The sequence below is a fragment of the Vulpes vulpes genome, chromosome 7 (genome assembly GCF_048418805.1).
Source record: "Vulpes vulpes isolate BD-2025 chromosome 7, VulVul3, whole genome shotgun sequence".
Taxonomy (NCBI): Eukaryota; Metazoa; Chordata; class Mammalia; order Carnivora; family Canidae; genus Vulpes; species Vulpes vulpes.
In genome coordinates, this window is record NC_132786.1 from 95978143 (window position 1) to 95992593 (window position 14451).

At 36.2% G+C, this 14451-nt stretch overlaps 1 protein-coding gene across 1 annotated transcript in view; it reads right to left on the reverse strand.

Annotated features, from left to right (window-relative positions):
- CRPPA (CDP-L-ribitol pyrophosphorylase A) overlaps positions 1–14451 on the reverse strand; it is a 294464-nt gene that overhangs the window by 186308 nt on the left and 93705 nt on the right. Inside the window, exons 5-6 of the mRNA XM_072764452.1 lie at positions 8850–8954; positions 2254–2299 (exon numbers count right to left, since the gene is read on the reverse strand). Of these exons, the coding sequence (XP_072620553.1) occupies positions 2254–2299; positions 8850–8954 (151 nt within the window). The remainder of the gene's footprint in view (positions 1–2253; positions 2300–8849; positions 8955–14451) is intronic.

Genomic DNA, 14451 nt, shown 5'->3' on the forward strand with positions numbered 1-14451 from the left:
GAGCTCTTAATGCAATAAAAATATTATCTAAAAAGAAATGACCTACTAAGACTCAAAAACAGCCTACAGGGGTGCTTCCATAATTTAACATAGAAACCAATTAGCCAGAGTTTTTGCTAAAAATTCATATTCTGATTTAATGGGGGGGGCACACATCCTGCATTCAGGTTCTCAGGTAATCACAATGCTGCTGATCTGGAGGCCCCACTCCAAAAAAGGGGAAGCCAGAGAGGAGTGGCCCTCAAAGTTTATGAGCAACATCACAATCTCCTAGGAAGTTACTAGAAACGCAAACCTTACAGCATAAGGAAATTTTTTGATATTATTGATTAGCTGTTTACACGCAGTCAGATTACTTTCCCTGAGAATAAAATAACATTTTGTAAGTAAATTAAAAATAAAAATACCAAAAAATAAATAAAAATAAAAATAAAAATACCACACTAAAACATGTTACAGAAGAAAACAACAGTCTCTCTCTGTATACAATTTTCAAAACTATACTCACTACAGTAACACTTCAAATGTAGGCTTTTGCATTATAAGAAGCCTGCTCTGATACATTGTAGGCAAATATAATGTGTACAGTCTTCAGAAGGACCCCTTACCAACTACTCACAGGTTAAGTCAGGTCCACTGTACCTAACAAAGGTATGAGTGTGTCAGGAAATCAGACTAGTTTTCTATTTCCTCGTGCTGAGAACATAACCAACCACATTATGGTTTAGTCAACTGCTCCACAGTAATGTTTACACAACGCCTGGCTGATGTGTAAATACATGTCGACATTTTGATTTATAGCTAGAGACGATCTGTTTATGTACACAGATACACAGACCTATAAATTATGGTACATTAATGGTTTGAAATGCAATATTCTTGGGTGCAAAAACCTTGAGGGCTAACTACAAGTATACAATGTCATGACCAGAGAGAAGATTTCAGTTTTGTCAATGTGAAGCCAATTGATTATTCAAAATATGAGGGAAAACCTATCTAACAAACTTATGCACTCAGAGTTGAGATTAGCATTTTCTTCAACTTCTGATTCTGAAATACAGCTTCACCTCTCTGTCAAAACCTAAGCACACAGATGTATTCTTCATCAATTTCAAAGGTGTCAGTAACAGATGGTGAAGCCCCACACTTGCTTCAGGATCGGCACTGTCATTTTTGCCAGGACCACAAGTTTTAACAGTGTTTCTGTGGGACACATCTTTGATGTCACATCAGGAGGAAGGGAGGGAGGAAGGACTGCAGAGTGCTCCTGGCATCTAGAGCAAAGCATGCTGCTCAACAATCTGCAGTGGTCAAAACAATCTTGAAAATGAAGAATTACCTGGACTAAGATACCCAGGCTGCTGAGATTCAGAAACCCTGAATGAAATGACGGAGGCTGTAAAGATAGGGAATCAATGTCCCCTGTGTGTCATCATTACATTCCTAGTACAGTGTTCAGCACAACGACAAATATTTGTGGTTTTTTTTGTTTTGTTTTGTTTTTTTAATTTTTTATTTATTTATTTATGACAGTCACACAGAGAGAGAGAGAGAGAGAGAGAGAGGCAGAGACATAGGCAGAGGGAGAAGCAGGCTCCATGCACCGGGAGCCCGACGTGGGATTCGATCCTGGGTCTCCAGGATCGCGCCCTGGGCCAAAGGCAGGCACTAAACCACTGCGCCACCCAGGGATCCCAAATATTTGTTGATTATTAAATAAACTACCTCTGTGTAGCTGTGAGGCCTAGAGATGAAAAACAACGATAAAGGGATTATTACACATGTCGTATCTAAATTACAAAACAAAACTGCAATCATTGTCAAAACTGAAAAGGAATTTAACAAATCGTTTAGTCTTATTTCTATACTTTGGGGGAAATATCTCAATATGAAAGATGCTATATAATGGACTGATATGGCAATGTTATGGGGGTGGGGGGAGCAGGCCTCTGAGTAAAAATAAATATCTAAAATTTATTAAAATCAGTTTTTACTTCTAAATAGTGTTAAGGTCCTATATTTTTCTTAAATTAAGTATTTCCTTTATAAAAATTAAAACCAACATGACATAACTAGTAAGTGATATTTCACAAGCAGGAAATGTAATTATTTTCCAAAAAACAAATCAGAGACCTCTGTGGCCTACAGGCATTTATGCTTCTGAGAATTCTGGGATTTAAAATGTCATGAGAAATTCTAAACTGGCTTACATTTTTGAAACACAGGAACTGACAGTCACAAGGCCAAACATACCCTTAATAATCGATTCAGCTGCATACAGATCTCGTTTGTAGGTCACCTAAAGGACAAACAAACCTCATTAGACTTAACAGAGCAGGAAGGAATGTGAGAGCAATAAAATTATGCCCCAACGGAAACAATTTATTTTGGAAAAACTGTAAACACGTAGTACTGACAATTTCTAAATTATAACAACAATACTAAGTTCAGAAAAATATATTCTATTTCTTCAAATTGCTGAATACTGGTTTTGGATCTTTAAATTGAGGTTTTATGTGGCAGTGGTTATCAAAATCTTATTAATATGAGTAAACTATTATTTCAAAGATGACGTGGTAATGTTCAAAAAGAAAGTACTAGCACTACTAGTTATCACTGCTTAATAGTAAAGTTTTATGTCGTAAGGAAGGAAGGAGTATGTGTAACAAAAATCACTAAAACATATTTTTAGTTGAAATGAGGGAATTCTCAAGGATTAATTCACATCAAGGGAGACTTCCTTCTGAACTGAAGGAAGCAGATAATCTTTATGTAGATAAAGCTCACCTTTTAAGTTTTTTATTAATATGTGGATCTGACAGAGACGATGGTAGCTTTGTGTACGTAAGAACAATCATTAGCTTCCCTGACGAACGCACATCCTCCTTCTAACTGTAACCTGCCATAATCCTAGCGCAGAGATTTCCCAGAACATATCCTATGAGCTCAAGCACAGAATATGTCAGATGTGTGGCAGTGCAGAACGAGTTATGTCAGAACTGAAAAACCTAGAAGATAATGCACTATATTAATAAGTACTATAAGCTTAGGAGTTTGTTCATCATCAAAGTGCTGAGATGATTATGTGGAAAAGTACTTACCAAGGGAGTACTTTTCTGTGTCTATAATTCATATTTTTTTCCTTCAGACTATCTCATAACTAGACTTGAACAAAAACTTTGTTCAGCTTAAGTTGCTCAGGGCACTTCTAACCAAAATAGATCCCCCTGCTATGCCTTTATCTTGGCAGGTAAAACCTGCTGCAAAACGTTATCCTATAACCCACAATTAAAGTAGTAGCTAACACATAAGATAGAAAATTGGGGTGCCTGGGTGGCTCAGTAAGGTAAGTGTCTGAGTCTTGGTTTCAGCTTAGATCATGATATCAAGGTCATCTCTCTTTCCCACACCCCTCTGCCCCTTCCTCCCATGCTCTCTTTCAAATAGATAACCTTTTAAAAGATGTTAGATAGAAAATCGCTTGAGCCTTTAACTAAAGTATTAAAGTCAAATATGAAATTATTATATTATTGATAAAACAAGCACATGCAAACCAAAACTAGTACTATAGTTACTAATCCACAATTAGATTCCAGTATCTGGGCAGAAAATAGAAAACAGACATTTAAAGGTCCATGCTACATATTTACCAAATTAAATAATATGCTGATCTCATTCATTCATTCAACAAATATTTATCTGATAACTACTGTGTTCTAGGTCCTGTTCTAAGTTTGGGGAATATAGCTATGAAAAGAATAAGCAAAATTCCTTAACCTGTGAAAACAGTATTTTGACAAATTTTCCTGAAAGAATTCCATTAGGTAAGCTTTTCTTCTGTTTCCTTGAAAACCTAAAGTTAACTAGGTAACTGAAATCAGGCTTCAGTATTTGTAATTCAAATGAGAAAATAGTGTTTTTCTTTAATGATTTTCTGCTGTGTAGGGTAAACTCAGAACTGAAATAGGAAGAGATCTAATTACCATTATTCATTTATATTCCTTCTGGCTTTAAGGAGTAAAACCACATTCAAAATTAAAATACAGGAACTGTGAAAGTATCTTATGCTCCCCCCGGCCCCCCAGAGATCTTAATGATGAATTTAAGTTAAAAAATTGGTCTCGAATCCTAAAATCCCTTTTCCAGCATTCTTGAAAGACCAGTTTTAAGACTTACCAGTTTTGCATTGCAATCAATCTTAGTAAGATACATATTTGTATCACCTGACGGCTTTTTCTCCACTGTTATTAAACCATTTACTGAATAAACAAGACAGACTCCTAAATTTCCTTTGGTCTACTGTTTCTTGTAGGCTGTGGATACCTACTATACACAGATTAAAGCTTTTTTATTGTTTACTAATACCTTCTATATAAAGCCTTATTTACTACTTCAACTCCACCTCTCACCAAACACAGATTTAATGAAAATAAAGTACAAAATGTTTCTCACAAACTGGTAAAGTCCTGCATTTAAAAATAGCTGAATTTTTTTTTTCTAATTGAAACAGTTAACTTCAAAGAGAACAGTACTGGAAAATGTTGCAATTGTAAATTGATGAGTTACACTTTTTCTGTCAAACTTTTACAGGAATATGGGTTGCCCTCTCCTTATTTTTTTTTTAATTTTCAAAAGTTTATTAAATGAGTTTTGAAGTTGATTTCCTTCTGTCTGCATGATCTGTAGCTTTCTTTTGACCTTGCACAATACATTATGAAAATTAGTTACTTTAAAAGAAAAAAATATATCAACCCTTTAGTGATGGAATGGAGCCCTCAATCCTCTGATTCACTCATTTTCATGCTGCTTGCTCAGTAGAGACTCAGAAGCCACCTAAAGGGCTCAGGGGCTCAGGGCCTCATGCCCTCACCTAGTCAAGCTCAATTTTTGTCTCTTTTCTTTGTGCTTCTGTGCAATATTTCGTCTGAGTCAGGTATGTAACTAAAAGAAAAAAAGTATTCAATAGAAGAGAAACCTAAAACTCAGAGCCAGAGCAACAGCCTTCTGACACGGAGCCCAGGCTTATCCTCAGCTACCTCAAGGTGGATTCTACAGGACACTAATCGCACCTACTTGTATCACTCTGTGTTGACACTCAATAGAGTAACTTAGTCTTTTCAGAGCCTAGTTCAGTTGGCCACCATCTTAATGTGAATCAGAACACTTAGTCCCCTCTTTCATATCTTTTAACTCATAAGAAAATGAGTATGTGGCTCCAATAATCAGAAGTCAGAGAATTCTAAATTTTTAAAAATACATTATAAGACACAAATTCAGATTTGGTGATGTATTTATTTTTTTTCCATTTCATCAATTAGGTCTATCTAGAAAATATTTCTTTCTTTAGACTAGATGACTAAATGAAAATCTCTAAAAAGAAAATGGTCACCACACTGTTTTTTTTTTGAGATTAAAAAGTGAGACTATTTTGTTCTAAAAAAAAAAAAAAAAAAGTACCTCTCATCAAAAGAATTCCTGAAAAATCAGTTATTTCAATAATATGTGATGACTCAAACACTTCAGAAACTCCTCCTAACAAGTATTTTCAGACAATGGAACACAGTTAAATTTCTTCAATACCTGGTTATAAATCTTTTATGCTTTAAGGAAAATGTTAACATTTAGAAACAAAAAGCCTGTTCAATTAGTTCTATATAGTAAGTGAGCAAGTACTTAAGTATATCGGGACAAATATATGGTACAATTATCAATTAAAGGAATGGAAGTTTTTATGTCCACTAGATGAAATTTTGTCAAGTAACAGTGTGCTCACTAAGGCCTGGCAAGGCACCACCCCTCAGGGAAAGCAGGAGAGCCAATTCCTATCCCAGAGATCAATCCTGTTTGCCTCTGTGATTGGTTCGTCTTTATCATGGGGAGTGGGGAACGTCCTCTACCCTACATGGTGATTTAGAGCAATTAATGTTTCCTCCAGGCCCCAAAGGAGACACTGCAAGAGGGGTGATATAATTCTGAACATTTACTTCTACAAAAAAGCATGTAAAATACAAAATAACTCTCCTGGGATTTCTGGTGGCAGTTCAAATAGTCCTACATGCAAGGCCTGAGTCATTTCTAGGCATTGCTCACACCACTGCCCAGGTGAACTCCCTGACTTCTGAGGGGCAGGGGAAGGTATTCTGAATTTGTGTTTTAGAATCCTCCTTTGCTTACTTTATACAAAGTATAAAGTAGTAAAATGCTGCCTGAAATGCATTTTTCACCATTTCAGGATTTATCAATCATATGCCAGCCATCTGAGTTCAGTATCAGTTTCAGCCTCATTGTACTAAATCTTTTTTTCAGATTCAAATTTTTAAAAACGGTAGCACTTTTGGTTTTAGTATAGAATTGGAACACTAATTTTTAGTGTAGATTCCATTGCTTTGGTTTCAACAGAAAATGAAAAACTCTTTTATCCATACAAAATGTCAAGATCACAAAATTAAATGAGAAGCCTATACTGAAGACAATTCAATGTCATGAAGAAGCTCAAGAGGACTAGAGCAATAGCTAGGAAAGTATCAGAAGAAAATAAAAGGGTGGTAGGAACAGACAATGATGAGACAGGATGCAGGAAGAGTAAACAGGAACCCTGAAACTGCCATACTTGCATCAAAATAATTTCACTTCAATTATCAGAAGAACTACTTAAAAAGACCTCCTAACTGCCATTTGAAGGACTTTTTGCCCAATCCATTGCATTACGTGCCCTTTTGGAATCCAAGATCCCATTATTCAAACATTGTAAAGAATGGGGCTCTTCCAACCCTCATCCCTCCCAGTTTGGAAAGCAATACTAGAATGATGATCCCTCAGGGCCTACGTGTGTGGAATGTTTATTAACGTCCTAGGGTTCCTGTAACAAAGAACCACAAATTGGGTGGCTTCACATTTATTCTCTCACACTACTGGAGGCTAAAATCTCAAATCCAGGTGTCAACAGGGCCATGTAGTATCTGAAGACTATCTATAAAAGAACACTTCCTGGCCTCTTCCTACTTTTCTGTGCTTGCCAGCCATCCTTGGCTTTCCTTTGCTTGTAGATGCAACACCATAGTCCCTGCCTCCATCCTCCCTGGCATTCTCCCTTCATCTCTCTCCCTCCTGCTATTCTTCTATGTTGAGTTCAGGGCCTATGCTATGCCAGTATGACCTCAACTGAACTTGATCAGACATGTAAAGACACTTTTCAAATAATACCTCATTCCCAAGGGCCAGAGTTAGAACTCAAACAAACCTTGATAGGGGGTACAATTCAACCCACAAGGGCATTATAAAATGATTCACCAGGGAAATGAGGAGAAGCACCGGGAAGCCAATCCCTGTTTAGTGCACAGACACTTGGTGCCCATGAAAGAGAAGCAGAACACCGGGATGTGAGAATATCGTGTTGTTTGAGAAAGCAGTAAAATAGGAGATTTCACTAAAGAAAATCTAGAACAAAATTGAAATAAATTTGTGAGGAACAAATGGAAAATTTCAAGAGTAGTGTGTTACTTTCCTCTCATCTACAGGTCTCAGGGTGCTTGATAATTTTCAAAAAGGCTCTGAATACCCACAGACATAGATCACCACACACCCTAAGACAACAAAATGAGGCCAGAGTGTTAAATGAATGTGTTAAGAACAATAAAACTTGTGAGTTTCCACTTAGTTCTCCTCTTTCCTGAAAATTGTCTACCCCACAGTCAAAAGGGGTTGTACAGAGATGTGAGTCAGGATCTGTAACAAAACACCTAGCTGGTGAACACTATAGTCCTCACAATATGTTTACTATCCTCTGAGCCATAGATAGAAAAGGATACACAAAACAAATAAGATGTTTTCCCTGCTGGGTTGAAGACATTTGGAAATCCTTAAAAGAACAATAATACTACATGAATTTTCTTTACAAGGCAATAGTCCAGACATACCAATATTTGGTAATTTCAGAACATTTTAAGTCTGTTTGAGACGATCTGAGCATGCAGCAAGGAGCATGAGGTTACTGTACAAAATACCTAATGAACTTATAGGGCTTTCTGTTTTGTTTTTAAGTCAATGAGAAAATAGGAGGACTCTTTCCTTAACAGATTTACATGGCTGCTTTCTAAAGATTTCATCCCTTATTCAAAAGCAACAATACTTCAAAAAATAAAACCACCCTACCCTATTTCAGAATCTACTTTTCAGTTCAATACATTTCTACCTTCAAAACAGAGGAAGGCCACACTGTGAAACACTCCAGTTTCCATGGGAAGCTTTACTAGGGTAGTGCTACAATCACTTTCACTCCCTCAAAAACGAAGTTTGTCATTAGGAGTCAACCTTACTATATTCAAGAGTCCAACTCCTCATTGGGGCCACTAAGTGGGTCCAGTCATCTACCCCACTGAGTCAGAACTATGGGAGATTTTCCTTAACCCAGTTAAGTTGGAGTTGCCACCCCCAAGGCCTAGAACAAAATGTTGCTACTGTGGAAAGGTGAGTTACATCCTCAATCCAATTAAGTTTAAGGCAACAGAATATAAGAATAGAGAGAGAGAGAGAAGAAAAAAATTGAGTAAAACCATCTTATCAGCTAAAATGGAATTTGAATAAATTATCTAAAAGTGAATTTTCTGGAAACCAAGACATAGAAACCATACATACAGTGATGCTCAGAAAACCCAGTGAAACTCTTAATGCCTATAAGGTATACATATACATACCCTTATTCCTCAAAATACTGTTTCACTCTGAAACCAACCAGTTTTATACTACTACATTTTCTAAAGCACCTGGGAAGTGTTTAGACTCGTAGAATGTATCTTAGGAATGACTTATAAGCACAGCCAAGATCCAGAACAAAATTCCAACTTCCTTACCTTCCAGAGGTCAGGCGATCCTTCCACAAGTTTGGCATGAACATGACCATACTTTAGAGCCAACTGCAAACACTCAGTTCCAAATTCCAAGTCATAGTCACTACACTGGGCAGGAAAAAAAAAAAAAAAGTTTAAATATATTTTTAAGTAAATCACTTTTTAAAAATTTCATAATCAAGCTATAAGGACAACCCCCATGGACATTTATATTAAGATTTTTGCATGCCACAGCTTTGTTTCATTATTTTACATATCAATGCATGTCTTAAAAATTTATATTTTGATTCTGAACACAAAACATTTCAATATTCCATTATTAGACAAAAATGGAAAGGCTTGAGGCACCTGGGTGACTCAGTCAGTTGAGTGTCTCACTGTTGGTTTCAGCTTAGATCATGATCTCAGGGTCATGAGATCTTTTTCTATTTTTTTTTAATTTTTTTTTTATTTATTTATGATAGTCACACACACAGAGAGAGAGAGGCAGAGACATAGGCAGAGGGAGAAGCAGGCTCCATGCACCGGGAGCCCGACGTGGGATTCGATCCCCGGTCTCCAGGATCGTGCCCTGGGCCAAAGGCAGGTGCTAAACCACTGCGCCACCCAGGGATCCCCCAGGGTCATGAGATCTAACTCTGCAGTGGGCTCTCTGCTCATCAGGGAGTCTGCTTCAGAGTTCCTCTGGCCTTCTCCCTGCTCTTACACATGCATGCACACTCTCTTAAATAAATAAAACTTAAAAGAAAAAAAAAAAACGGGAAGGCCTCTAGTAGATTTAGTTAAGTATAAGCAACATTTTTAAGCATTTTAAGCAAAACCATTAAAATGATCAATGTAATTCAGCTGAACAATACTGTGTGCCTATGATGTCCAAGGCCTGTATTAAGGGCCAGTATTTAAAGATAAAGGAGACATGTATTATGTCCTCAAGGAACTCAAATCTTAGACTGATCTATAACAGACTATGACAGATGAACACCAGAAGAATATCTACAAGTAGACCAGGAGATAAAATACTTATTTCTGTGTGAAAGCATTAGAAAAGTCCTTTCAGAGGAAATGATCTCTGATTTCATTCTAAAGACTGAATAAAATTGGAGAGAGGTAGACCTTTAGGGCAAAAGGTGGCATACAGAGTTTCAGACACCTGACAGATTTGTGTTTTAGATCAAACATACCCAGATAAGAAAGACAGCAGGAAGGCCACAGATATCATCATGGCATTTAGCATACATTGCCAGTGCTGTTTTGCTGTACTAGGAATTCCAAAATTCTAAGTGCAATGTTTTTGTTAAAGTAATGGAGAAGAAAATAGAACCATCAAATGTACATAATCCCAAACTGACTAGAATTGTCTCTCAGCTTAAATCTTCTCTTCTAATATACTATTTATCACATATTTCTTAGACTTTGTAATTTTTTAAAAAGTATTATCAACATTAGTTATATTCAAGTAAGACAAATTTTGTTAAGCCTCTTTTTTGTACTTCCAACATCTGCATAGACTATTCCAGCAGTACGTAAACTCTATATACGATAAACAGAATGCTTCCTTTAACACGTGGTCAATCCCAAAGATGACCAGCAATAACTCTCTTCCTCACTCTTTTTAAAGGCAAGATATTTAACACATTTGTGGAAAGCCTTAAAAGTGTTCACAAAGTACATACTGAGAGACCACCACAGAAACAGGTACTTCCCTGTTAAATGGGAAAAACCTACTGTCTTAGGTGGTGGAAAGAGAATTACTTGATGCTATACTCCTACCACTCACAAGTTGTACCAGCCAAGATGGCAGCAGCCTATAAACTGTAGGAAGTCTATAGGATACCAGTCACTCTGGTATGGGAATGGTAAACAGAAAATTCTGGGTCAAGTATATATGAAACACATATTAGAAAGGGAGGTGAAGGAATCTTGGCAAGAAGAGTTGCTTGAATGTGTCATTCGTTGTATGAAGTACTATTACAACTATTTGTGGGGGTTTTGGTGGTTCAAAAAAGTACATGCTTAATAACCAATTAATTCTGAATTTCTACATTTCTCAGTAGCACTGATGATTTCTACTCTTGTGTAAGATATGGAAAGCTGGAAAAAATGTTCATACCTTAAGAAAAATCATATGAACTACAAAACCCTAACTTCTTCTTGGAGGCACCAGAGCTGAGGTCACAAGATGAACAGCCTTAAATCTAGGAAAAGATATGCCTCACCAAAGGACAGAGAGGATGCCATCACCCGTTCACCTATGGTACACAACAAGAACAAGAGACAGCAGATGCCAGAGAGCAGGTAAGAAGAAACAAACAGATAATTTCAAAATATTGGTAAGTACTGAGTTGGGGGTGATTAGAATACAGAACCTCTGTGAGTCACATACTCAATAGGAGCGTTTTCACCATTGCAGGCTCTCCTTTAGTAACCTACTACTACTACAGGCTCACAAATGGTATATTACTCTTTGAAGGTGACTGTGACTACATCTACATTCTAAACTCATGGCCTACACTAAATGTTTTTAAGTTAAAAACAATGGTAAGATAAAACAATTTAAAAATAAGAAATTAATACGAAGGCAGGCAAAAGAAAACAACATATAGAACAAATAGAAAACAACTAGCACAATAGATTTTAAATCAAGAAAGTTAATCAGTGTGTAACTGCTGAAAATTTTTATCTTTATCATACATCATGGGGATCATAGTGATATCACTGTGTATAACATACACACACTGATGCTAAGAACCCTCTGCCCCCTAAACCTGCAGCCCAAAAGATGTTAAACAATATTCCACACAAGGAGAATCCCTGAGTATACTGCTGTCAGAGGTCCCCAGATACAGTCCATCTCAGTCATGTTACACTGAAACTCAAATTCAAAAATCTCCACCTACAAGTGGAGCTACCACCAAGTAGGTAAAACCTACCAAGTCCAGTCTTCAACACATAAACATGAGAAGAAAAGCCAGATTTAACTGAAACCCAAGACTAACATGAAATTTAAGGTCAAAAAGGCAAAAAATAAAATCTTTTGGAGGAACTCTGAAGTTGAAAAAGAGACCAGCATGAGAAAGTGTTATTTTCATAAAATAGGATGTTATTTAAAAGGGTGGAAAATAGAGGGGAAAAAAACGGTGACCACAAAGTCCAATATGTTAAAAAAAAATCAGAAGAACAAAAAGAGTAGGAGAAAGAACTAAGTATTTCAAAAAAATTACAATAATCAAGAACATGAGTTTCCAAATTAAAAAATCTCATGGAATGTAGAAGCTAATGAATGAAAATACTCCAAACCCAATTAACAGCAGCGACAAAAGGTGTCCTAAAAAGCAGGAACCTAAATTTGTTGAGACATAATAGCAACAATGAAAATTAGAAAAACCAAGGAATTGTTCCTCCATTATTTTGAAGATACTGATTCTCAACATAAAACTGTACTTCAAGAAAACTTATTTATCACATGTAAGGATAGAATATAGATTTCTACAAATACTGAAGGTCTCAACAGAAATTTAGTTTCTGCCCTCTTTTTCATTCCGAGTTTCTTAGGATTTGTTTTTTTTAGAGCAGTTTTAGGTTCTCAGTGAAGTTGAGTAGAAGGTATGGGTATTTCCCACATATCCCTACCCCACTCCATACTCACAGCTTCCCCCACTATCAAAATTCTACACCAGAGTGGTCCATTTGCTAAAATCGGTGAGCCTACACCAACATATCATTATAACTTCAACTCCACAGTTTACACTTGGATTCCCTCACAGTTTTTACTTTTTTATGAGTTGGCACAAATACATAACAGTATATATCCATCATTTTGGTATCATAAAAAGTACTTTCACTGTATTAAAAATTCTCTGCCTTCCTATTCATCCTACTTCTTGCCTCCGACCCCCGTTAACCATTGGATTTTTTCCTGCTTCCATAGTTTTGCCTTTTTCAGAAATCATTTCCTTATACTCCTGTTAGAGTATGCAGCCTGTTCAGATTGGTTTTTTTGTTGTTGTTTTGTTTTGTTTTTTTAACATCACACATTTAAGTTTCCTCTATGTCTTTCATGTCCTTATAGATCATTTTTTTGCCCTGGATAACATTCCATTTGCTGGATATACCATAATTTACATATCCATTCACCTACTGTGAATCATCTTGGTTGCTTCCAAGTTTTGGTAACTATGAAAAAAGCTGGTATAAAACACATGTAGGTTTTTGTGTGAAGATAAGATTTCAACTCATTTGAGTAAATATGAAGAAGTGCAATTACTGTATCATATGGTATGTTTAGTTTTGTAAAAAAAAAAAAAAAAACCTGTCAAATGGATGTGCTATCTTGAACTCTCACTAGTGAGAATTCCTGTTATTCCATATCCTCAACCAGCATAGGTGTTGGCATTCTAAACTTTGGCCATTTGAAAAGATGCATAGGGCTATCTCATTGCTTTAATTTGTGTTTACCTAATGACATGGGGTGTGGAGCATCTTTTTATATGTTTGTTTATATGCCATTTTTGTATCTTCTTTGATGAGCTACCTATTGAGGTTTTTTACCTTTTTGAGTTTTTCTTCTTATTTCTGAATTTTAATAGTTTTTTTTTTTTTTTTAACGTTTTGGACAAGAATCCTCCATCACATTTGTCTTTCACAGGTATATCCTCCTACCTTTTGGCTTGTCTTTCTTTTAGGATGACCTTGGCAAGGCACAACTTTTTAATTTTAATGGAGTCCAGCTTATTAATTCTTTTGTGGATCACGCCTTTGGCATTTTCTCTAAAAAAGGTATCACCATACCCAAGGTCAACTAAGTTTTCTCCTCTCTCCTAGGAGTTCTATGCTCTACATTAAGGTCTATGATCCCTTCTGAATTTTTGTAAAGGGTAAAAATTGTGTCTGGATTCATGCTTCTCATGTGAATATTTACTTGTTGCAACCCTATTTATTGAAAATACTACCTTTGTTCCATCGTATTTCCTTTGCTTTTTTGACAAAAATCTGTCATTTACATAGTTTATTTCTGGGGTCTGTACACTGTTCCACTGATTTGTCTATTCTTCCACCTACCAGTTTTCATAACTGTAGCTTTACAGTAAGTCATGAAGTTGACTCAGTCCTACAACTTTCTCCTTCTTCAATATTGCACTGGCTGTTCTGCACTTTCTGACTCTATATAAAATCTAAAATCAGTTTTCATCTACAAAAAACTTGCCAGGTTTTTTGTTGGAATTGCTTTGAGTCTACAGACCACATTGGAAGAACTGACATCTTGGCAATATGAAGTCTTCCTATTCATAAATACAGAATAGATCTCAATGTATTCAGTTCTTTAACTTCGCTTAGAGTTTTGTAGCATTCCTCCTATGGATCTAATACATAATTGGGCAGGTTTATAAGTATTTTATTTTGGGGCCACTAAACCCAAATGATGTGTTTCAATTCAAATTCCACCTGTCCATTTCTATTATACAGTAAAGTGGTGGACTGTTGTTTAACAACCCTTAATTATCCATCTTTTCTACAATCACTTATTTTCAGTTTAATTCTTCCAGGTTTTCTTCCAAGACAATTATGTTACCTGCAAAGAAAGTTTCATTTTTGCCTTTCCCACAGT